Below are 26922 nucleotides of genomic sequence, written 5' to 3' on the forward strand. Positions count from 1 at the left end.
GCCTATGTTAAAGTATGGGAGTGACGTTCATCTTAGCGCTAAGATCGCTTTTTGCAAGTGGGACCTGGTAGGAGAGGTAGCGGGACTTACATGTAGGACAAGGTACACTGAACTACTCGTCACCCTTCGAAGACAAGAAAATTAACAGGGCTATCGTAAGAATAAAAACTATTCGATGTCAAGCCAAAATTTGTTTATTGAACTTAAGACCTTCAGCCTATATACAGTGTCACAGAGTAAGAAAACTGGATTGACTTCCATGAAGTAGGTGAGTGTTGTTATACTTCGGTATTATGTCGTGAACACACAAACAGTTACCTCGGTTCCTCTGTTCGTATTTTTTTTAATTATAGTTTTGTGAATCCAACATCCAAGCTCCCCACAGCGATAGCCCGTTCTAGGAGCTCTCTATATACTATCTCGATGATACCGTGAGGGTAAGATGTTAAGGCCCTGGGAAGGAGCTTGTACAGCATCGGACAAAGGGAGGTAACTCTTATTAATTTCACCCTGTAATGCCGATGTTGGCGTCCCGGACACCGAGTGTAAATAAAGTTCAATGAATGTGCCATGGATCAGAAGGATTGCAGTTCGTTATAGATATAAACGTATTACATACAGATGCAATGTAACTGGAAATAACTGTCATTTTATTTTATTCGGAAAATATTTGTAATTTCGCTACAAATTACTGAAGTATATCAAGTCACTTGTTGCATCCAAACTGTTCTTAATCTCAATTGATCAATTTACTTTTTACTTTTTTTAATACTTACTTTTAACATGGAAACAAAACATCCCCTAAAACGCCTGTCCACGTGGTAGTGTGCAGTGTTGTAAAAACGTTGAATCATGATGCAATAAAAGTGCTTTACGTTCTTTTTAAAATATTAAAAAGTACCATTCAAAATCGGGCCCGATGTTTGTGGGTTCCTCAAAATAATTAAAACCTGCTATAGTCGGCTCGAACACTGATAAAATAACACCCCGTTAATCCGGACAGTGTTATTCCAATGAAATCGTCTGAATCAAAATACGGATTAATGTCCGCTGTCTTTACATATACAGTGAAACCTCGCTAATCTAGACACCGTTAATCTGGAAACAACCCGGACTATTCCTGCGGGAAGCGCTTGCACGCATACAAGGTGACATTACCCAGTACCCATGACTAGGCAATCCGAAAACTTGTTAAGCCGGATGATTTCAACGCTACTGTATGGATCAACGAGGTTTCATTGCGCACGTGCATCATTGCCTGGACATGGTGTTTTCCCATACCCAGAGGAGAAATATCAGTTAAAATAAAGTAATACAAATATCAAGAGGGTAAGGACGATACACTACAAAGTGTTTCTCGCCTGTGCTGCGTCTCAATCTGATTCTCCATCACTGAGTTCAATTTCTCTTCGATGTTAAAACCCATCAAGTCTTTGCGTGTGATGAAGCCAACCACCCTGTTCTCGTCGTCTGTCACCACCAGGTGGCGCATGCCGAGTGTGCGCAGTACGATGTATGTACGATGAAGGGAGAACTTCTCCGGCACTGTGAAGGATGACTGGTTGATGTACGGACTCTGTCAGCAGAAAAAGGTTTTTACTTTCGCGAACACCCGGTGTCACCACTGATTTTCAGGGCTCCATTTACTTATCTTTCACCGCTATTTTGCCTTTTACGCTCAATGGAATCTGTTTCGGCAGATAATCGAGACTGGTTATTCTCTGGCCTTGACGTTCAATATTTACATAATTGTCTGCAATTAGTGGTTTAGCGTTCGTAAAACTTATAAAGATTTATAAAGTTTTTATACATGACTTATCACATATTTGTATGACAAATCGTCTTAATTTGCAAAAGGTTACGATAACAGTAAGTGAAATATCAAAATATTGAAAAACAGACTCCATGTCCCTTATGGGCCACCGTACACAAAAACTTTACCTCCCAGTTATTTCTCTTTATGTTTGATTTTCAATTGAAAACTTCTTAAGTTAGCGATATTATATACAACATGATCTATACTAGCGCTTTGTCAGCACTCTATATATAATTTTCTTTAAAATTTCTAAAAATTAAAAAAAATGTTGGTATACTGTTTATGGGTATCTTAGACATCTTATCAAATTCACAACCTCTCAAACATGGTAGGGATCATATGGTTGTAAATTCATTTCTTACCACAGACTTTATTGAACCAATTTATTTTTACACAAAATTTCCCAGTTACAGATTACGTTTTACAGGAATAAGTGAAAGTTACATATAAAAAATCAAATTTAACAACGGTTCTTTCAAATTTCAATCACTCCAAAAACAAACTCGGCACTTAGTTTTGCCTGTCAAGTTACATTTATTTTGCTGGACTGTTTCTCATTTCATTTGACGTTGTCTAGTTGACTTATTGGGGAAGACATATGTTACTAATGTTTCGATATGTGTTGGACATTTAGTTCTATGTTTACATAATATATGTATGTATTTCTGACAAGGCTTTGTTCTCCCCGTGAGAGGTTTACGGTGGCCAGAGATTACAACCAAAAGAATTGACTAATTATCAATTATTTTTATAAACTTAACAAATATTTTGGTTTTGTGTGAATATATTTTACAGTTGTATCTATATATGTTTTCTAATCAGTCAAGGATAAAGTGGTTGGGTATGTTGAAATAAATTTAAATTCTTTTTATTTCTGATTGTGTTTTTTGACCCTGGTTGGTCGATCTGTAAGTCGAAAGGTGCACTGTCGCCGAATGCAGTGGTAGTTACCAGGTTGATATAGCGCTGCTTGTAGTCCTCTTCGTTTATGTACTTCTGTAGGGTGTCGAAGGTCACTTTAGGGTTGGACAACTTCTCGAGCATCAGCTGGGAACACCAAGAGTGAGTGAGTATTGTTTTACGCCGCTTTTAGCAATATTCCAGCAATATCACGGCCGGGGACACCAGCAATGGGCTTCACACATTGTACCCATGTCGGGAATCGAACCCGGGTCTTCGGCGTGACGAGCGAACGCTTTAACCACTGGGCTACCCGACCGCCCCTGGGAACACCAAGAATAGACACTGTATACAGAATCTCACACGACTCGATAATAGTTTAAAGCTTTGATATATTTTATATCAAAAGACACAAAGGTGAGATAGTGTCTGAGTGAGTGAGTGAGTATGGTTTTACGCCGTGTCGGTAATCGAACCCGGGTCTTCGGCGTGACGAGCGAACGCTTTAACCACTAGGCTACCCGACCGCCCCGATTCTATTTATAATCAAAAATCATTCTTCCAACTTGTTTATTTGTAAACAGTTATTACCAGTGTTATGGGTGTACATAGTACAGATAGCAACTTCTGTAGCAGAGAGATTCGTGTTGTATTTTTATTTGGCAGTCGAACCAAGTCCGTCGGCTTGACGAGCTAACTCTCTAACCACTAGGCTACCCCACCGCCTGCATTGACAATGGGTACTGTTTTCTCAAATACGAATGCTGATCAGTAATGGCACGGTCTCACCTTTTCATAGTTTACAAGTTTGACCTCTTCGTGTGGCTCAGCTTCATCATTTCCCTGGAACATCTCTTCATGCATCAGCAGCACGATCAGCTCCAGCCTGCCAAACACGTACAGTTTGTTTTGTTTGTTTGTTGTGTAACGCCGCACTCAGTAATATACCATCTATATGACCGCGGTCTGTAAATAATCGAGGCCGCCGATGACGCTGATCACGACGGTGGGAATGAACATCAGGATGTTTATGTTAACACTCTTATCAATCTGTTAAAAAATATCCGCATATTCCACGTTCGTAGTGTTAAACATAGTGTTAAATATTTAAAATGTCTACATATCTGATAGTGTCATCAACCAATAAGAATCACAATATTTTGGTAATTTGTTTAACGCCACACTCAGTGATATTCGAGCTATATGATGGCGGTCTGTAAATAATCCGAGTCTAGACAAGACTAGCCAGTGATTGACATTATGAGCATCGATCCACGCAAATGGGATAAGATGACATGCATTGACTAAGTCAGCGAGCCTGACCACCCGATCCCGTTAGTCGCCTCTTACGACAAGCATAGTCGCCTTTTACGGCAAGCATGGGTTGCTGGAGACCTATTCTACCCCGGATCTTCACGGGTCCAGTGAGTTTACGCCGCGTTGAGCAATATGCCATTTGTCGCAGCCTGTCACCTTAATCTGTGAGGAAAGCCCATGCAGGTGTTTTCCGCTGACAAACCAAGGATCATAATGTTCTGTTCAGACCCAGAGATCAGCGGATCCTGACAGATAAGGGATGCAACTCTGCACAACAATTTGCGGATCCTTAGAACACTGACTCATCTGTGCCCATCAAACACATAGTCAGGGTACCCCCCATATTGTATTCAAGATTCTAAGAAGTTAAACGGTCTTTCGAAGAAGATATTTTTTAGCAGTGGGCCTACAACGATTTGAAAACACATTGACCTTGTAATTAAGCCATAGAAGATCTCCTGTCCGTGCCTGTCCATCTTGACCACAGGGTATCCCCCGTGAGTGGTCGTCAGTAGCAGGTCTGCTATTACGAAAACCGACTCTACTTGATGCACTCTCACAACTGGCGTGGACATAATATCCTTGGCATAGAACAGGTCCAGCTGAAGTCTGGAAACATGACACAACCTAAAGTTAGTCACGAGGGGAATATCTCTTGATCTTTCTCTTTAGACCATATTATGTTTGTTTGTTGCTTAACGCCGCACTCAGCAATATTCCAGCTATATGACGGCGGTCTGTAAATAATCGAGTCCGGATCAGACAATCCAGTGATTGACACCATAAGCATCGATCTGTGCAATTGGGATACGATGACATGCATCAATCAAGTCAGCGAGCCTGACCACCTGATCCGACTAGTCGCCTCTTACGACAAGCATATTGCCGCAGACCAATTCTAACCATATTATTTAACATCTGGGACGACACGCGGGTACACAGTTTGATGCATCTCAAAGACGGCAATGGTGAGAAAACGACATAGAAATACTCGCATTTTTCCATTGTTCATTATTTTTGGCTCTGTGTCAAGGAATGGGATACACTTGAGCTCCAGCTGTGCGTGGAAGATGGGATGAGTGAAGTAGTCCCCCACCCACTTGGATACCATCACCGCCACCATCACCGGGAGTAGAACCTGCACATCGTTCGTCAGCTCCATCTGAAAACACAAACCCATCGTAGAGGAAAACCGTACAACTGTACCCTGCTTTTTTCAGGTGCACAATTGATTTGCCTTCGCATGTGTTTGTGACGGATGCCACCGGTGGGGCAGGATTCGCTCACTTTTTCGCGAACACGTGGTGCCATCACTGTTTGACAGTGGGCCGTGAACACATGCTTATGATATAGTCGGAATCACACGATAGGCAGAGATTTCGTATGATAATGGAAAATTTGTTTTTACAGCTGTATTTTAACGGTTATTGTGCTCCAATAGTACCAGTAAACTCCCGGGATAAGAAAGTACAGTAAACTACGGTTATAACGAACTCAAAGGGACTACTAATTTTAGTTCGTTATAACCGTAGTTCGTTATAAGCCAATATACAGCATAACTACAGCAAATAGTCGGGACCAAAAAAGTAAGTTCGTTATAACCGTCAGTTCGTTATAAGCGTGTTCGTTATAACCGTAGTTTACTGTATGCACTTGAAAATTAAATTTGACCAAACCACAACAAACATAAAAACGTTACTTGGCTGAAAACACTCGCCGCAACACTGCAAACTGTAGGTCCAAAACACAGCTATGATACCTCTACCATTTAATGTACATCACCATCGAATAACATTTCATGTTTGTTTCATTTTTAGCCACCATCAAACAAGGGAGTATTTTCTGCATGGCAGTTTATTCTTTAACGATAACTTCACATGTAACTGCTCATCAATGATAACTTTCTTTCAAAGGTAACCGTATTCTGGCGGTAGCTGTTTTTTAAATCTATTTGCAGTTAGTGAGGTGAGGTGAGATGAAAGGGGTTTAACGTCGCGTCCAAGATTATTGCACTTATATAGCGACGTGCATGTACGTGTGTATGTGTTTGTGTGGCTGCTTGTACTAGTCCGGACTGATGCCGATTTATAGTGCTAGCTCACTGAGATATCATGCCGCAGTTTAACATGAATACCCCACTCAGACACAGTATACTGACTCCGAGCCGACCAGTCCTTGTTTTAGCCCCTTAATGCCGAGCGCCAGACAGGGTACCATCTTTTAACGTCTTTTGACGTCTATGACGCGGTCGGGGATCTAACCCCGGACCTTCCGCTCCCCGGGCGGACGCTCTACCACTAGACCACGGAGGCGGTTTTGTAGTTAGTGGTCACAGCGGTAGCTGTAACTTTTTATTCCTTTAGTGGTAACTTTCCAAAGGTAACTATTCTTCATGCTAACGTTTCCTTAGGGACAGCATGATATTACTTATACATGTCCGTTTAATGCCGCACGTGTGGTGTATGACACCACGATTCATTATCATGTATGTTCATTTTGACCTGGAGCGGTGGGGTAGCCTTGTGGTTAAAGCGTTCGCTCGTGACTCCAAAGACTCGGGTTCGATTCCCCACATGGGTACAATGTGTGAAGCCAATTTGTGGTGTCTCCCGCTGTGATATTGCTGGAAAATTGCTAAAACCGGCGTAAAACCATACTCACTCATTTTGACCTAACACTGGACACTCACCATGATGACAGTGACAGCTAGGGTAAGTCTGGACACGCCCCCAAAGAAGGAGGCCGCTCCGATGAGGGCGAAGGCCCCGGGGTCCATCCACGACCAGTAGCCGCTCGTCTCGGTGTGGACTCCAAACATGGACACCAGAATCATGCCGACAATGCGGCCATACAGGGAGCCGATTAACCTGCAAATACATCACGATTTAGCAGCATACCACGGGACAAGGAGGTATAGGACTTACAACATAGGGACCAGCTACTTATAACATAGGGACCAGCTACTTACAACATAGGGACCAGCTACTTATAACATAGGGACCAGCTACTTACAACATAGGGACCAGCTACTAACAACATAGGGACCAGCTACTTTCAACATAGGGGCCAGCTACTTATAACATAGGGACCAGCTACTTACAACATAGGGACCAGCTATTTACAGCAGAGGATCAACTATTTACTGCAGAGGACCAGCTATTTACAAGGGGACCAGCTACTCAGAACAAGGGAACCATCTAATTACAAAATAGGGTCCAGCAAGCCATAGCACGGTGACGGAGGACCAGCTTCTTACAACATGGGGACCAGCTACTAACATCATGAGGACCAGTTACTTACAACACTGGGACCAGCTACTAACAGCATTGGGACCAGCTACTTACATGGAGGTCCAGCTATTTATAGCAGAGGACCAGCTATTTACAAGAGAACCAGTTATTTGCAACATGGGGACCAGCTACTTATAACATGGGGACCAGCATGCCACAGGACACGGAGGTGCCGGAGAACCAACTACTTACATGGGGACCAGCTACTTACAACATGGGGACCAGCATGCCACAGGACACGGAGGTGCCGGAGGACCAGCTACTTACAACATGGGGACCAGCTACTTACAACACAGGGACCAGCTACTTACAACACAGGGACCAGCTACTTACAACATAGGGACCAGCTACTTACAACACAGGGACCAGCTACTTACAACATGGGGACCAGCTACTTACAACACAGGGACCAGCTACTTACAACACAGGGACCAGCTACTTACAACATAGGGACCAGCTACTTACAACACAGGGACCAGCTACTTACAACATGGGGACCAGCATGCCACAGGACACGGAGGTGCCGGAGGACCTGCTACTTGCAACATAGGGACCAGCTACTTACAACATGGGGACCAGCTACTTACAACATGGGGACCAGCTACTTACAACATGGGGACCAGCTACTTACAACATGGGGACCAGCATGCCACAGGACACGGAGGTGCCGGAGGACCTGCTACTTGCAACATGGGGACCAGCTACTTACAACATGGGGACCAGCTACTTACAACATGGGGACCAGCTATTTACAACATGGGGACCAGCTACTTACAACATGGGGACCAGCTACTTACAACATGGGGACCAGCTACTTACAACATGGGGACCAGCATGCCACAGGACACGGAGGTGCCGGAGGACCTGCTACTTGCAACATAGGGACCAGCTACTTACAACATGGGGACCAGCTACTTACAACATGGGGACCAGCTACTTACAACATGGGGACCAGCTACTTACAACATGGGGACCAGCATGCCACAGGACACGGAGGTGCCGGAGGACCTGCTACTTGCAACATGGGGACCAGCTACTTACAACATGGGGACCAGCTACTTACAACATGGGGACCAGCTATTTACAACATGGGGACCAGCTACTTACAACATGGGGACCAGCTACTTACAACATGGGGACCAGCTACTTACAACATGGGGACCAGCTATTTACAACATAGGGACCAGCTACTTACAACATGGGGACCAGCTACTTACAACATGGGGACCAGCTACTTACAACATGGGGACCAGCATGCCACAGGACACGGAGGTGCCGGAGGACCAGCAGACAGCCAGGAAGAAGTAGGGGAAGGCTGTGAACAGCGTGGCATAGCCGAACTGGACGTGGGTCCCGCGAGAAAACAGATGCTTCACGGCTGTCTCCAGAGTACCAAACAACAAGGAGGCCACTGAAAATATTACCCAGTGTGGTTTACGCCGCACAGTATACCAGCAATATCACGTACGGGCTACAACGAATGACCTTCACACATATTTCCGACATGTGGAAGATTTGAACACGGCTTTGGCCTGTCTCACTAAACATTTACAGGGGGACTAGGCAAATTACACGAAGTTTATGATTCATGTCAATCTGACTCTTACTACTCTTATTACACGGATTTGAACACGAGGCTGTTTTCAAAACGCTCAGTCCTAGACTGGAAAGCAGAACGTCGTAGTCTCTCTTTGACCACAAGCCTCAAAATATCAAAATTAAACGGTCAATAATGTTTTATAAAGAGGAACATTTATATGTGTTAAAGTGAGTGAGTGAGTTGGGTTTAACGCCGCTTTTAACAGTATTCCAGTTATATCGCGGCGTGTCAGCTTAATGTGGGAGGAAAGCCCGAAGTGATGCAGGTCTCAGACGTTTACCACTTCGGTGAAACCCACGAGCACGGGTATGGTGCTGACAAACCTAGAATCATAATCGGGGCGAACCGGGATTCGAACCCACAATCATAGGTTTCTGGCGTGGCCAAGGGACGCAACTCTGCACAGCGAATCGCGGCGCCTTAGACGACTGAGCCACCCGTGCCCCCTGAAGAATAAAGAATCAGATGAATAAGGGCAGCACGGAATTGTGACACGTACGGAAAAATGAAATAAATACATGTTCAACTTTTGATATATACACAACTTGTATTTTCGCCAACTGCGAACTTCCCACATCCCCACCATCTGTCTTCTTTAAATGTAGACACTGGTAATATGGGCTGGAACGTGTGTTTTGAAAGTTACAATTTGATTATTGAAAAAGTCTTTGTCCACTTACATTCATTGTAGGTCCCATTTGTGTACCACGTGGTCTGACTGATCTGCCAGCTGTGACCTTTGACACACGTGTAGGTCATGACGGCCGGCTCTACGTGCAATGCACTGCGGGTATCGTTGAAGCAGTCTGTTCTGAAACATTATAACAATCTCCCCAAATATTGATCATCGAAACGATTAAATATATAGCGAGAAATGCCAAATCACATAACAATAATTCACGAGAGTGTGGCTAAAGTAGATCACTCCACGATGACCCGTGAAGATCCGGTGTAAAATAGGTCTTCAGCAACCCATGCTTGCCATAAAAGGCGACTCACGGGATCAGGTGGTCAAGGATCGCTGACTTGGTTGATGCATGTCATCGTATCCCAATTGCGTGGATCGATGTTCATGATGTCAATTACTGGATTGTCTGGTCCAGACACGATTGTTTACAGACCGCCGTCATATCGCTGGAAAATTGCTTAGTGTGGCGTTAAACAAGAAACGAAACAAACACTACACAATGGTTGAAGGATCTGCACTACAGCTTAGCCTAGTGGTTAAAGCGTTCGCTCGTCACGCCGAAGACCCAGGTTCGATTCCCCACATGCGCACATTGTGTGAAGACCATTTCTGGTGTCCCCCGCCGTGATATTGTTGGAATATTGCTAAAAGCGGCGTAAAACAACACTCACTTCTTGGTTCTATAATCTTCATGTCTCTACTGACGTTATTTTGTTTCAGGGCATTTCCCGGTTCTGAATGGATAAGCAGAGGATATCTAGTTCCAATAACGGATATTGCGAGATAATCTTCATCAATGTACATGTATATTTAATCACTTCTCTTTCGCCATTTGGGGGCACGGATGGCCCAGTCGTCCAAGGCGCCGTGATTCGCTGTGCAGAGTTGCGTCCCTTGGCCACGCCAGAAACCTATTATTGTGGGTTCGAATCCCGGTTCGCCCCGATTATGTTTCTAGGTTTGTCAGCACCATACCCGTGCTCGTGGGTTTCACCGAAGTGGTAAACGTCTGAGACCTGCATCACTTCGGGCTTTCCTCCCACATTAAGCATTAAGCTGACACGCCGTGATATAACTGGAATACTGTTAAAAGCGGCGTTAAACCCAACTCACTCACTCACTCTTTCGCCACTTCAAACAGACAAACCGACAGTCCAAATGCACGCACACTGATGATATTCAGCGAAAGCAATGGTCGTAACTAATCACACATTCCAACTTTTCTTTGTAAAAGATCTTGTCAAGGTAGAATTTCATTTGAAACAACACGATAAAGCGTTAGGTTTTAAATTTGGAATTTAATAATAACAGATCATATCTCTTAAGCGAAACCACTTTGGGTTTGTTGTTGCGTTCTTTCTATATTTCATTTTAGACGATAAATACTAAACAAAAAAGTTAGGGATCATGAAAACTTTTGGGGATATTTTTTGTAGTGAAAACTGAGCACACAATTTCAATAAAAATATCCCCCCAAATATTAATGTTCCTCCCCGCAAATATTAATGTTCCCTAACCTTTTTTGTTCAGAAAAAATCTTTTGACAGAATCATTATTAATAAACACCGAAATAACGAGTTATAGTTCCTAAATGGTCGCGGATACCGGTAAAACTATCGAAAATCCTTTTGTTTTATGTTACAATGAAACAAATATAGTAGCAGGTAGTCTTACACGATGGGACCAGTCTCCGCTTGCATACACTTGTAGTGAGAACACGCGAACGCCGAGGGCAGAAATACCACCACAGTGGTAACTATCACCTGGAATGGTTACAGAAGTAGAAGAGCAGAATATGTTAAATGATGGTTAATACAACAACTGTATCACCGGTGTCAGTACATCAGCGACATCGAGTCTGAAAAAAGGGTACATTATCATCGATTTTGTATCACCCATTACAGAACACTTGGTGTTTTGTTAATCCTTATTTGGTTGAGCAAGAAACACACATGTAATGAAACTAATTATTATTAGTATTATCATTATACACAGATCAAAATAAAATTATTATTATCATTATTATTACCATTATTATTATTTTTATTATTAGATTAAAATAAAAAAATGCAGCAAAGAGGGTTTGGGTGATCCTGGCACAGTCAGGCTGGTAAGGCTCATCAGCTCGGGGCCCTTGTCCCCTCTACACGCAGCCCAGACAGCGAATGGGACTTCTCCCAGGAAGCGCTGCCTAGTCAAACCCACCAATAACTTTTCGGAGAATGTGAAGACTCCCCAACACTGCAGCCTTCTGCAGTACCCAGATTGTCAGAAGGGCTGTATTCTTGGTAGCAAACCCGGGCACTCTCCCAATATCAGTCAACAGACTGGGAGATACCAAACCTAAGTCACCGAGAACAATGGGGAGTCGGACAACTTGGTACTTGGGATGCAAGCATGACATTTCGAAAGCGAGATCTGCATATTTGGCATGTTTTTCCTCAATCTTGTCAATCACATTAGTGTTAAAGGGGACAGAAAATTCAATAATATAAAGATTTAATTGGATTCATGAAAAAGGACAAGTTCAAGTTTCTTGGTCTGGATACTTCTGGGGCTGTAAACGGGCCTATTCCAAAGAATTTTGTATTTATCTTTTTCTATGACGTCATATTCTGTAGCGTACCATGGATGGACCTCTGTGTCATAACAACAAGCATGGCGAAGACGGCAATAAAATGAGCTACACCATCATGTCGTTTAAGATACTGTGTTTGTGCCAAAGCTGGGCATCCACTGACAATGTGTTGGACAGTCTCATTAAATTCATTACATAATCTACATTTCATATTCACATTTTGATGCAAAATCACACATTGACGGTTTCGAGTGGGAAGTGACTGGTCCTGACCACAAACAGAAAGCCTCCTGTTTCACTTTTCAGGACAGACGACTTCATCGAAGTGAAGGACTCCGCAGGGTTGCTGATCCTCTCAACATACTGCACATAACTCGATGCAGTGGTCGTTCAGATAGCCTCTCCTTGAAAAGCTAAAACCGAGTCTGGGCCGATTTGATATGGTGAGGTGAGGTGAAATGGGGTTTTACGTCGCGTTCAAGATTATTGCACTTATATATCGACATGCATGTACGTATGTGTGTTTGTGTGTTTGTGCTTGTACTAGTCCGGACTGATGCCGATTTATAGTGCTAGCTCACTGAGATACCATGCCGCAGTTTAACATGAATACCCCACTCAGACACAGTATACTGAGTCCTTGTTTTAGCCCCTTAATGCCGAGCGCCAGACAGGGTAACAACAAGTACCATCTTTTAACGTCTTTTGGTATGACGCGGCCGGGGATCGAACCCCGGACCTTCCGCTCTCCGGGCGGACGCTCTACCACTAGACCACGGAGGCGGTGATTTGATATGGCACTACTAGCGCTTATGCCTGTATTTTAGTTTACCATTATCAGGGCAGGTTCCCCTAGCCTGAAAGCCTTCTGCGCCCAGTTTCTGCTGATCCAAGACAGAAGTCGCTTCCGGCCGCGGGTGAGCTTGAGGTTGATGATGGTGAAGAGGGCGCCCGTGACGCCGCCGATGACGCCGATCACGACGGTGGGGATGAACATCAGGATGTTTATGTTAACACTCTTATCAATCTGTTAAAAAATATTCGCACATTCCACGCTCATATTGTGTAACATAGTGTTAAATATTTAAAATCTTTACGTACTGTAAATCTTGAAATTAAATGCGAGTGGTCTTTGCTCGCATTATTAAACAAAGCATTTATATCAACTATCAGACATTTTGGATAGCAGAAATACCATCTCAGACATCCGCTGAAAACAAACAACTATGTATTCCACATCACTGTTTATTGGGCAGCACTTGTAACAAGACTTAGTATATAAACAATGCCATTCAAACACTAATTACCTCCTGTGAATTGTCACTGCTGGGGTCAAGACAAGAGTTCTACACACTTAGTCATCACTGATCACACCTGCAAGTCCAGACAGACGCCACCCACGCAACACGGTGTCATTGTTCTTTGCGACTGCCTCAAAGGCCGACACGAACCAGCGCGCATGTATTGTTTTAGCGGAAGTACTCTAATCAGTGCTAATGAGCGGTACTATTTGGTGTGTGATTGGGTTAATGTAAGGTTGGATGAGGGTGAGGATTCTCCTGTAAACCTGACAGAGGACATTTTCTTTAGATATAAATACACTGATGCCCTCTTGGCATTTTTTCCAAATCTCAAAATTTCCAAAATTCTATATAAGCAACCACTAAATCACCCCTACTGGATTGCCAAACAACTTTTTCCCCTTTTCGGAAACACATTAAATGGCTTGGACGGGCCCGCGTGCGAAATACGCTGAAGTCGGAAAGCGCACGTAAAATCTCCATTATTAGTAAGTAAGTGAGGAGGGGGGTGTCGCATTCATACTGAGTCGCATTATTGACTAGGGGTCAGCGGTCGCATTCATTTGGAGACGCATTAATTTCACGATTTACAGTATCTGATAGCGTTATCAACAAAAAAGAATCACAATAATTTGGTAATTTGGTCAAGCTTTCTTTAAAAGACGGATATGGGATAGGGGTGGTTGGTTGGTTGTTATTTAACGCCGCACTCAGCAATATTACAGCTTCATGACGGCCGCCTGTACATAATCGAGTCTGGACCAGACAATCCCGTGAGTCGTCTTTTACAACAAGCATAGTCGCCTTTTACAGCACGCATGGGTTGCTGAAGACCTGTTCTTACCTGGATCTTCACGGGTCCAAAGACATTTGAAGCTGGGTTTATAGCATGGAAGAGATTGGACAATGGTATACATCAAATGATGCCTTCCTCATGTTTGTATTGCTCTCTCTACCTATTAGATATAGTACAGCATAGTGAATCCTGTTCTTAGGTTATTGATACCATGCTTGTCACTAAAGCCCCAACAAACTCAGCGGCTATTTAATCCGGCATGCTACTCACGTTGAACAGAATGTATCTCTCCAGCTTGAACTCGCCAAAGCTGCCGGTGTAGCTGAATCCCTCGAAGGCGGAGTTGAAGAGATCGGTGGTGAAGGTGGAGATCATACAACAGAAGAAGATCTGCCAGGACAGGGCCGTGGTCCAGAACGACGCCATCTCCTCCATCGCGAACAGCAGCCCGCCGACTGGAGCACCGAACGCTGACGACACCCCCGCGGCCACTCCGGCGGATACGAAGTTTCTCCTGTAAATAACGGCCATGCGCTGTAAATATTATACCCTTTGGTCAATAGTGTATTGTGTGTGAAATTCGGTTAACATGTTCCAGTCAACAACATTATTGTTGAAGGCAGTCTTCTCGAACGCTGGAGAAAATACTGGTATTTTACAGACGCTTCTTCAAATAACTTGTCACAGGAATACGTGCGCGAGTTGGGTTTAACGCCGCTTTGACAAGTGCTTCCATGATATCATGGCGTGCCAGCTTTGTGTGTCACGAAGCCAAAACTTATGCGGATCATAAGAGTTTATTATTTAGTTAAATCAACGAGTATGGGTATGGCACTGGCACAAAAATGGTCCGATGGTGCCTTAAAATGAAACAAACAAGAAAGTGTTATTCGACGGTGATGTATTTGAAACGGTATCATAGTTGTATTTTGGACCTTAAGTTTGCTATGTTTCGGGGACTGTTTTCCACCTAGTAGCGTTATGATAGAGTTTGTAATTTTCCGGTCGAATCCAAGTTTCAGTCGTATACTTCTTTTGCCAGGCAGTAAAGATTTTGTTTGTTTGTTTGTTGTTGAACGCCGCATTCAGCTGTATTCCAGCTGTATGACGGCGGTCTGTAAATGATCGAGTCTGGACCAGACAATCCAGTGATTGACATCTTGAGCATCGATCCACGCAATTAGAACACGAAGGCAGTAATGATATGGGGAACAGAAGGTTTAGCAGCTCTAATTTTTCTTTATACAACAAAGAAGAACAAATCCCATGCAAGGTCATGTATTACCAGATATATAACAGATTCACCAATACAAGCGCAAAAAGGCTGTGTCAGTACGCATGATAAAGATGATGCAGTGCAGAGACAGACTGGAACAAGTCTATATGAGTGTTGCCCTTATGCAGCGCGTCACACTATGTTCCCGGGAAAATATGTCACTATGCGAAGACTGGGAAACTATCTTGGTCTCGCTACCGCTTAACAACGATATGAGGACATCCCGTTACGGATCACAACAGAACGTCCTTTCATCCGACCAATCAGACCGTCGCCTACCAGATAGAAAACTGACAGTCGGAATGTGTTTTCTAATCATGCAAAGTTGAAAATGGGGTGTTCCGAATGGCAGTTACGGGCTGTTCGACTGATTCCGTCAAAATCGTCTCTCGCTTCAGTAGGATACACATTTTAACCGAAGAAACTCCCCATAGCCCGTGAGAACTACTGCCATACAATCTCCGCCATCTATCAAACATCCCAGATTTTTCTTTTGTTCAGTTTTCAATGAATCGAGATCTTTGTCAAAACATTTTCAAAGAGTAGTCTCGAATGGCAGTCGCCAGCTAAACTAGTGCCGTCAAGCTCGAGAAAGCTGCTCTCTGAATTGGCAAACGTCGATCTCTTGTAAGCTAGTCATTTCATTGGTCGGTCAAAGTTGGTCGTTTTGACATTACCTGTAATTGGATGTCCCAAGATCTTTGTTTAGCGGTAGCAAAATTAAGATCTGATTTTAATGAGACTGGACACTGACTCTAATGTTCAAACCATTTACGGCTGAATATAGTCAAACATAGGCCTGGCAATGCATGTATTTAGTACCAGACACATTTCCATGCCTTCAGGCCAAAGTCGTCATGACTTAGGAAGTACCACACTCATTCTTCTGACCTGTCTTCGGAGTTTCGGAACCTCTTGAAGAACGGGGCGTTGAATTTGAAGGTCTCTGACCTTGCCTGGCTCAATCCAGCTCCGACCAGCCCTCTGTACAATATAAAGCAAGTTAAAACATAGTCTTGTTTCTCCTGGACCAGCCCTCTGTACAGTATAAAGCAAGTTAAAACATAGTCTTGTTTCTCCTGGACCAGCCCTCTGTACAGTATAAAGCAAGTTAAAACATAGTCTTGTTTCTCCTGGCACTTTTAAAACAAAGAACGCCGGTAGGCAGGGAAAGCTAATTCTAAAACAGGTTACAAATCTATAGAATAAACCTGATTCTAATTCTATCAGGTGACCTATTTTTGGCAACGCCCCCTGGAGCTCGAGATGGAATACAAGTTGGAATCCGGTGCAGAATCAAAATATGACTTGGAAAGGTTGTCACGTGATAGTGCTTCAACATAAAAATATATTTGTGGCAGGCGAAGTTGTAGGGGTTGTCGGATATATGGTATTGCTATACATCACAAAATTGGCGTTTAAAGGCTTTGAATGATATGAATTAAACTTTAAACGAAGAACAAATATTAAAATGTTTATAGAAAACATAATTTGTTCACTTATATACTGGGAAAATATTGCCTCATGTTTTATACACACAAACATGTTCACTGGGGTCCTGAGCTGAAATCGGGGCTGGGTCTAAAAAACTGCCTTTGAAAAAAACAGTGTCTTGAAGCAGTGATCGCAAACTCATTAAAATTACATCTTAGTTGTGGCTACCGCTAAAGAAAGATCGGATGACATCCCATTACAGGTCACGTCAGACTTTCTCGAACTTTGATCGACCAATGACCACCAAGAAGTCGACATTGGCCAATCAGGAAGCAGCATTCTCGAGCACCAGTTTCAAACTGGCGGCCTCCATTCCAGACCACGCTTTGAAAAATATTTGACTAAGTTCACCATTCAAAATTTGAAAAGAACATTCTGTAATGTCTAATAGATAGGCGACTAGGTCTCTGACTAATGATATCTATGAATGCTGTGGGACGGTGGGGTAGCCCAGAGGTTAAAGCGTTGGCTTGTCACGCCGAAGACCCGGGTTCGATTCCCCATATGGGTACGGTACAATGTGTGAAGCCAATTTCCGGTCTTTCCGCCGTGATATTGCTTGAATATTGCTAAAAGCGGCGTAAAACCATACTCAATCACTATGAATGCTGCATTTATAACTGCGGGGCAGTTAAATATCCCTCACCCTAAATGGATCATTGGACCCTCGGGGCCGACTGGCATCCCACAGCCAATCGCTGCCACGCATGAAAGGAACTTGACAATCATTGTCCGGAAGTTGAAGATATGATGTACATGTGTCCCATTCAGAAAGCCGGTCACTTCCGGGATGCCAGAGCCACTTGCACTTGGTCTCCAGAACTAGGAGTGGGCAATGAACCAAATATCATGAGGTCACAATTATGGTAACCAGTAATATTAATCAATTGGTTCTCATCATCTTAATATTTTCCATGTATATGTATTACTAGTATACAAAATAACCCAAATAATCATTTTAATTTATAGCTTACACTGTAAATTCTGTTTCATTACATCTTAAAAGATTAGGTGGTTATTTTCAGACAAAGTCTAGGCGTTTTCATGAACGTATTGTATGAAACAAAGGCATTGTTCACGTAGTGTAATCATTTGTTTCGAGATTGATCGACATCTGATCGTAATATTATTAACCGGCAAATAAAGTGGCGAAGGACATACATTGAAACTGCAAATTGTCCCGAGACCCGGTAAGATTTTACCTTTTCGATAGTATTATCTAGCTAGCTGACTGTAGTTAAGAGTTCAACATGCATTGTTCTGCGTGTATTGGCAGGGTAAGAAAGTCAGTGTTACCACAACGATGCCGGCACTAAAGCTGATGAAGATGACGCTGTAGGCGACGCCGAACACCCACGCAATACCCATCTGGTCCTGCTGCAGTTCAGGAAGATAATAACGAGGTCAGGGGCAAGGTCATCAAATCTGATGTTTCCTTTACAGAGGCAAGATTAGATTTGCATGTATTTTGTTTTGTGTATCTGAAGTACATTCCGAAAGGACACTGTCAGTCATACCATACCCTGCGTTTTGAGAGTGAGTGTTTAACAATATTCCAACAATATCACAACGGGGGACAGCACAAATAGGCCTTGTACCCATGTTGGGAATCGAACCCGAATCATAGGTAAGACGAGCTAACCCTTCAACCACTAGACTGACCCGTAAAGATCCGGGGTAGAATAGGTCTTCAGCTTGCCGTAAAATGCGACTTTGCTTGTCGTAAGAGCGACCAACGGGATCGGGTGGTCAGGCTCGCTGACTTGGTTGATGCATGTCATCGTATCCCAATTGCGTGGATCGATGCTCATGAGATCAATCTCTGGATTGTCTGGTCCGGACTCGATTATTTACAGAGAGCGGTCATATAGGTGGAATATTGCTGAGTGCGGCGTTAAACAACAAACAAACAAACAAAACAATACCAGGCTGGTCCACCGCCCTTGAGATGTTAGAAGGTGAGGTGAGGTGAAATTGGGTTTAACGTCGCGTCCAAGATTATTGCGCTTATATAGCGACGTGCATGCACGTGTGTGTGTGGGTGTGGCTGCTTGTACTAGTCCGGACTGATGCCGATTTATAGTGCTAGCTCACTGAGATACCATGCCGCAGTTTAACATGAATACCCCGCTCAGACACAGTATACTGACTTCAAGCCGACCAGTCCTTGTTTTAGCCCCTTAATGCCGAGCCCCAGACAGGGTAACAACAAGTACCACATTTTAACGCCTTTGGTATGACGCGGTCGGGAATCGAACCCCGGGACTTCCTCTCTCGGGGCGGACGCTCTACCACAAGACCACGGAGGCGGTCAGATGTTAGCAGGGCATTGATACAGCCTGTGACATCGTCTCTCTCCCAGTGTGTGCGCACATAAACTACGATACAAATAATTTTCTTCGGGATATCACTCGTATAACGTACACAGAGAGTGACATACAGAAACTACTAACGTCATTAATTACGTAAAACTACTGAGGTATATGATTGTTGATAGATATCGGTGGACTGTATGGAATATATATTCGATCACTGTGTTCGCAATGATAATTCTATTGAGGTCGCTCTCTTGAAAAACCACGAGTCACTTAAAGGGGCTCACATAATGCAGTAATTGGATGTCTCATTACAGCGGCACTGGTTACAAACGAGATATCGGTTATCCAGCTTCAATATTCCCTGTGCATATAGTTCCATAACAAGCGCATTGTTTTGATAATAGGGTAGTTCTCTAAATTATTGTTGTGTCATGGTAGGGTGTTCGCGCTACAAAACTTGGGAAGCATCTGCTGAGAACTCACGTCAAGGAACTTCTGTATATTGTCCCACTTGACCTTGGCTATGACCTCGATCAGCTGATGCAGCAGGAAGCCGATGAAGCCGACACTGAAGCCGATCATCCCCATCATCAGCCAGCGGTCCAGCTCCAATCTACCAACAGGCCAACACCAAAGTCAAAACTATCCAAATCAACACTGTCTGAAGCAGACAAACCAATATGGAGGACATGTACATTGGAATGATCTCGAGAGATCTCGAGAGATCTCGAGAGTTAGCCGGGTCAGACAAGCACAATCTCATAAAAATAAGATCTTAGTTCTCGCTACCGCTAAACAAAGATCTGAGGACATCCCATTAGGGTTCACGTCAGAACGACCTTTCATCCGACCAATCAGAGCGTCGCTTACCAGATCATGAAAGTGACAGTCGGAATGTGATTTCTAATCATGCAGCCTCGAAAACTTTAAAACGGGGTATTCCGAACGATAGTTACGGGCTTAACGACTGAATCTTTACAATCTAGACCATCTATTAGCCATTCGAGAATGTTCTTTTGTTCAGGTTTTATATTTTTAAGCGAGAATTTGTCAAAATATGGTTCGAAGCGTAGTCGCCAATTTGAAATGAGTGCCGTAAAGCACGAGAAAGCTGCCTTCTGATTGGCTAATATCAACTTCTTGTCAGTAATTCCATTGGTCGGTTAGAGTTCGCGAAAGGTCGGTCTGACGTGACCCTTAATGGGATGTCCTCAGATCTTTGTTTAGCGGCATGGAGAACTAAGATCTGATTTTGAATGAGATTGAGACAAGCATATATGAGTGGTCAAGGAAGGGAGCTGGGCCTAACGCCACACCCTCCAGTGTATAATATGTCCAATCTATGATGATACATATCATGGACCAGTTCTCTACCATAGCTTCTCCTGAGTGTCATTAATCAATTCATTCAATTCCGAAACGAGGTTTGGTGGCGAAAGGAAATGTCACAAAGTGTCCAAGAAAATGGAAGTATGTCAGGAATTCGAATTGAATTGCAATGACGTATACGTTTAGGCCACTGCCAAAATGAAAAAAAATGCTTTTACTTCCTCACAATTAAAAGCCTGCCAATAAATAAAGGCCTTTTAGATGTGTCTCAAAATATAGAAAGGTGCATGTAATAAGTCGAAATTACAGACCAAAAGAGTGAGTATGGTTTTACGCCTCTTTTAGCAATATTCCAGCAATATCACGACGGGGACACCAGAAATGGGCTTCACACATTGTACCCATGTCGGGAATGGAACCCGGGTCATCGGCGTGACGAGCGAACGCTCTAACCACTAGGCTACCCGACCGCCCCAAAAGACCAAATGCCCGAACTAGTTTTCGAGTTCGCACACTTTTCTATCACCTATTTCCTTTTTGAGACGACAAAGCACTTTGAAAACATCAAAAGAATGCATTTTGTCGTTTTTTTCCAGTGCTTGGTCTACTCGTATTGAAAACAAAATGAATCTTTTGGGAAGAGAATTCATGTGAAAAAGTATAAAAGCGTATACACACACAATTATTTTAAATACCAAAACAATCCAAAACAGACACATTTACGGATCAACAAATACACTTTACATATTAATGAAGGTGAATTATTCAGTGCGTTTCATACATTATAAAAACCAACCTGCCGATAGCTTGTTTTCTGATCCATCGCTTGTACACGAAGCTGTGTGAAGGGAGATAATCCAAGCTCTCGAAGGAAGCTAGAGTTTCCTTCTCCTTTTCTGTGTACTTGTGAGTAACGTACACAGGCTCATAGTCTCGGCCCTGGAAATATCACGATACAATCTCAGTAGTCACATTTATTTTTCACATTCCCTTATTCACGAAGATGAAGATGGAAAGTGGTAGACGTGAAGACCTAAGGGTTGACCTTCAGATAAACACTACTTCAAGACATACATATTCGAGGCTCTGTCACTTATAGACAAAAGTTTAGTAACACTGTTAACAAATTATCCAGCTCTAGAAATCATACAATGAATTATCCCTCACTTGCGATGGAGAACAAAATGTTCGTCGCTTAACGCAGTTACTACTATAGCATTTCAACCTAGGAATTCTCAAATCATGCTCAAATCAAACCTTTTGTGTAGTTGTTACTATAGCATTCGAACATAGGAATTCTCAGTTGAGAGTTAATTCTGTCCCAAGTGAGGGATTTTACACTATCATATAACTTGGCAATAATACAGCCATCTTGTACTGGCTCTTTGGTCTCCGTTATTTCTCACACACAATAATTCTGCTCTTTTTTTCCCTGGGGAATACCTTGTTACAAAAGACACAAGCATGATTATAACAAACCAGGAAAGATACGTTGTGGAAGAGAACTAATATGTACATATACTACTAAAAAGACGTTAAAGAACATCCGAATTTTTCTAATGACTATGGTTAATCTGCTATGGCTGGTGCTAAGTGCAACACACATCCTTCCATTTGGGAGTGTTCCTGAACTTGTTTTGAGTAGTATATATAATTAATAACGCTCCATGGGTTCCAATGAACATGAACAAGATGGAATGTACGACTTACACTTTCAAATACCCCATAGTTGTCATCGCTCACATGAAACATCTGATCGTCTGTTGGGGGCTCGAAGGCTGACCCAGTTTCTTGTAACTGCCGATGTGCTGGTTTGTTCAGAGAGTCCGAACTGTTCTCACCGGTGTCAGTAAACCTGGAATACCCAGGGGAAGAACCCGGATGCTCCATGGTGAAGTCGTGGCGCTCGTAAGGGCGGTGTCCTCACGTCATGGAAACACCTGTGAATTATGTGTACATATCTCCATTACACTACCTTCATACAGCTGGTGGGTCAGTGTGTGAATCATGTGTACAGCTCTCCATTAGACTACCTTCATACAGCTGGTGGGTCAGTGTGTGAACTATGTGTACAGCTCTCCATTAGACTACCTTCATACAGCTGGTTGGTCAGTGTGTGAATTATGTCTACAGCTGCCCATTAGACTTCCTTCATACAGCTGGCGGGTCAGTGTGTGAATTATGTGTACAACTGTCCATTAGACTACCTTCATACAGCTGGTGGTTAATATGTGAATTATGTGTACAGCCGTCCATTAGACTACCTTCATACAGCTGGTGGGTCAATGTGTGAATCATGTGTACAACTGTCCATTAGACTACCTTCATACAGCTGGTGGGTCAGTGTGTGAATTATGTGTACAGCTCTCCATTAGACTACCTTCATACAGCTGGTGGGTCAGTGTGTGATTTATGTGTACAGCTGTCCATTAGACTACCTTCATACAGCTGGTTGGTCAGTGTGTGAATTATGTCTACAGCTGCCCATTAGACTTCCTTCATACAGCTGGCGGGTCAGTGTGTGAATTATGTGTACAGCTGTCCATTAGACTACCTTCATACAGCTGGTGGGTCAATGTGTGAATCATGTGTACAGCCGTCCATTAGACTACCTTCATACAGCTGGTGGGTCAATGTGTGAATCATGTGTACAACTGTCCATTAGACTACCTTCATACAGCTGGTGGGTCAGTGTGTGAATTATGTGTACAGCTCTCCATTAGACTACCTTCATACAGCTGGTGGGTCAGTGTGTGAATTATGTGTACAACTGTCCATTAGACTACCTTCATACAGCTGGTGGGTCAATGTGTGATTCATGTGTACAGCTCTCCATTAGACTACCTTCATACAACTTGTGGGTCAGTGTGTGAATTATGTGTATAACTGTCCATTAGACTACCTTCATACAGCTGGTGGGTCAGTGTGTGAATCATGTGTACAACTGTCCATTAGACTACCTTCATACAGCTGGTGGGTCAATGTGTGAATCATGTGTACAACTGTCCATTAGACTACCTTCATACAGCTGGTGGGTCAATGTGTGAATCATGTGTACAACTGTCCATTAGACTACCTTTATACAGCTGGTGGGTCAGTGTGTGAATTATGTCTACAGCTCTCCATTAGACTACCTTCATACAGCTGGTGGGTCAGTGTGTGAATTATGTGTACAACTGTCCATTAGACTACCTTTATACAGCTGGTGGGTCAGTGTGTGAATTATGTGTACAGCTCTCCATTAGACTACCTTCATACAGCTTGTGGGTCGGTGTGTGAATTATGTGTACAACTGTCCATTAGACTACCTTCATACAGCTGGTGGGTCAGTGTGTGAATCATGTGTACAACTGTCCATTAGACTACCTTCATACAGCTGGTGGGTCAATGTGTGAATCATGTGTACAACTGTCCATTAGACTACCTTCATACAGCTGGTGGGTCAGTGTGTGAATTATGTGTATAACTGTCCAATAGACTACCTTCATACAGCTGGTGGGTCAATGTGTGAATCATGTGTACAACTGTCCATTAGACTACCTTCATACAGCTGGTGGGTCAGTGTGTGAATTATGTGTACAACTGTCCATTAGACTACCTTTATACAGCTGGTGGGTCAGTGTGTGAATTATGTGTACAGCTGTCCATTAGACTACCTTCATACAGCTTGTGGGTCGGTGTGTGAATTATGTGTACAACTGTCCATTAGACTACCTTCATACAGCTGGTGGGTCAATGTGTGAATCATGTGTACAACTGTCCATTAGACTACCTTCATACAGCTGGTGGGTCAATGTGTGAATCATGTGTACAACTGTCCATTAGACTACCTTCATACAGCTGGTGGGTCAGTGTGTGAATTATGTGTACAACTGTCCATTAGACTACCTTCATACAGCTGGTGGGTCAATGTGTGAATCATGTGTACAACTGTCCATTAGACTACCTTCATACAGCTGGTGGGTCAGTGTGTGAATTATGTGTACAAGTGTCCATTAGGCTACCCTCATACAGCTGGTGGGTCAGTGTGTGAATTATGTGTACAGCTCTCCATTAGACTAACTTCATACAGCTGGTGGGTCAGTGTGTGAATTATGTGTACAACTGTCCATTAGACTACCTTCATACAGCTGGTGGGTCAATTATGTGTTCAACTGTCCATTAGACTACCTTCATACAGCTGGTGGGTCAATTATGTGTACAACTGTCCATAAGACTACCTTCATACAGGTGGTGGTTAATATGTGAATGATGTGTACAACTGCCTATTAGATTACCTTTCTCAGTCAATATTGATAATGACCCTCCACCAAGCATTCAAAATAGAAGATGTATTCAAAGCAATAGAGTTGCTCAAGTTTAAAATAAAAACATATTGTTTTATGAAACAAGTGAACGCAAGACATTGAATGTCCTTTATAAACGGTAATGCTCAGTAAAGATACAAGAATCTGTATTTTACCTCGAGTATTTTTGAAATAAAATACTTTTCAGACAACACAGTTTGAAAAATGTACAAAACAGATATAAAAACAAGAAATGAATGTACACATAGAGCATGAATTAAAAAATATGTTTACAGACAAGGTTATAGCGAAGATGTCGACCAGAGTGCAATAAGACTGTACAGTAGACGACGATGTATCCCGTTATCTGTATCGATAGCTGTAGAAGTTATAGTCTTATCTGACATGCAGATCGCGTTATAGCATGAACTTCTTATAGCGGTATCAAGCAGCTGAGATGATTACATAACGCTCACCTTGTAAGAATATCAGCAGTTCTTTCAATTCCCTTAAGTAATGAACAATGGGTCCTTCTTCGTATACGTATGTTTGTTAGTTTTGAGGAACATCTAGATTTAACCTTCCTGGCTGGGTCGTATCGGTCGGTACACGGCAGTGAGAACTCTTGTCACCCCTGTCGTGTTATCACTGGTTATCATGTGTGGTGTGTGTGTAATCAACGGCCGTAACCATATGTCTTTGAAGCTGGGAGTTTGCGTGACGGTTAATCTAAGGGAGATAACTGCGATACTGCCGAGCGAATGATTGGGACTTCGGGGTAGCCTAGTGGGGTTAATCTGTTCGTTTGGCACGCTGAAGGTCTGGGTTCGATTTAACAGTGTGTGAGTGGCTTCACCGGGCTTTGAAAGGTAGTTCAGTCATATTATTCGGTGTATGTGATGGGGGCATAAGTTGAAAACTTTTTCTACTTTTGTGAAACCCCCAAACATGGCGATATTGCTGACACCCCGGGCGGAACTAGGCCAATTTAAAGTAATCAAAAACAATCACAACTTCATGAACCATCTACCACTAAAATCTGAAAGTGCGATTTTCAAGTTAGACAATAAATATCACGCTCGATCGTGTAGAGTTTCAATTAATAATTTGCTGCATAGATGGTAAATTGAGGTTTTCTTATTTAGAAAAGAATTTGCTTTTTTCAGGTGTAGGCAAGTGCTTTTCTGCTACAATGGTAGTTTCGCGCCTGACAACAAGACAATGAACAGCTGAAAACAAATCTGAGCCTAACTTGGATGGACTGCGCTTATAGAATTCGTGGCTTATTGTTTTTCAGACCGCCTCCGTGGTCTAGTGGTAGAGCGTCCGCCCGGAGAGCGGAAGGTCCGGGGTTCGATGCCCGGCCGCGTCATGCCAAAAGACGTGAAAAGATGTACTTGTTGTTACCCTGTCTGGCGCTCGGCATTAAGGGGCTCAAACAAGGACTGGTCGGCTGGTGTGTCTGAGTGGGGTATTCATGTTAAACTGCAGCATGGTATCTCAGTGTGCTAGCACTATAAATCGGCATCAGTCCGGACTAGTACTAGCAGCCACACAAACACACGCACGTACATGCACGTCGCTATATAAGTGCAATAATCTTGGACGCGACGTTAAACCCCATTTCACCTCACCTATTATTTTTCAACATAATCCCCTACGAGATCAACACACTTCTGCCAACGATGCTGGAGTGACTGGACCCCACTGGTGTAGAAGGCTTCCTACTTGAGGTGTAAAATGTCCTCAACAGCAGAAATGACTTCATCATCATTTGCGTGATGCTTGCTAGATAGTAGGATCTTCAAGTTTGTGAAGAACTCGGAATCTGACGGTGCCAAATCTGTGAATACGGAGGATGTTCATTTCCTTCAAAAACCATCCGCCATGCATTGAAACCATGGCCACAACAGGATTGTGCGCGGGTGCATTG

General features: G+C 43.1%; 1 protein-coding gene across 1 annotated transcript; it reads right to left on the reverse strand.

The window, feature by feature from the left end:
• Nucleotides 1-178: 178 nt before the first annotated feature.
• LOC124135628 (chloride channel protein C-like) lies at nucleotides 179-25634 on the reverse strand. Its single transcript, XM_048397496.1, has 18 exons — nucleotides 25466-25634; nucleotides 22414-22643; nucleotides 21500-21642; nucleotides 19858-19987; nucleotides 18353-18433; nucleotides 17703-17878; nucleotides 16454-16546; nucleotides 14557-14800; nucleotides 13022-13216; nucleotides 11286-11374; nucleotides 9604-9734; nucleotides 8563-8734; nucleotides 6723-6900; nucleotides 5029-5195; nucleotides 4466-4642; nucleotides 3506-3602; nucleotides 2768-2863; nucleotides 179-1576 (listed from the first exon to the last, which is right to left on the reverse strand). Exons 2-18 carry the CDS (start codon nucleotides 22591-22593, stop codon nucleotides 1322-1324), a joined length of 2604 nt encoding a protein of 867 aa, XP_048253453.1. The 5' UTR covers nucleotides 22594-22643; nucleotides 25466-25634; the 3' UTR covers nucleotides 179-1321.
• Between the last annotated feature and the right edge of the window lie 1288 nt (nucleotides 25635-26922).

This window comes from Haliotis rufescens, unplaced genomic scaffold (assembly GCF_023055435.1).
Source record: "Haliotis rufescens isolate VD_foot unplaced genomic scaffold, xgHalRufe1.0.p SCAF_17, whole genome shotgun sequence".
Lineage (NCBI taxonomy): Eukaryota > Metazoa > Mollusca > Gastropoda > Lepetellida > Haliotidae > Haliotis > Haliotis rufescens.

What these genes read in the sequence shown, in the direction of transcription:
- LOC124135628 (XM_048397496.1), bottom strand. Translation starts at nt 22,593, where the DNA reads ATGGAGCATCCGGGTTCTTCCCCTGGGTATTCCAGGTTTACTGACACC. An exon ending in GGGAACCTGCCCTGATAATG is followed by an intron (nt 11,375 to 13,021) that starts GTAAACTAAAAT and finishes TAACCATTCCAG; the next exon opens with GTGATAGTTACCACTGTGGT. An exon ending in GGCATGCTGGTCCCCATGTT is followed by an intron (nt 6,901 to 8,562) that starts GTAAGTAGCTGG and finishes ATGTATTTGCAG; the next exon opens with GTTAATCGGCTCCCTGTATG.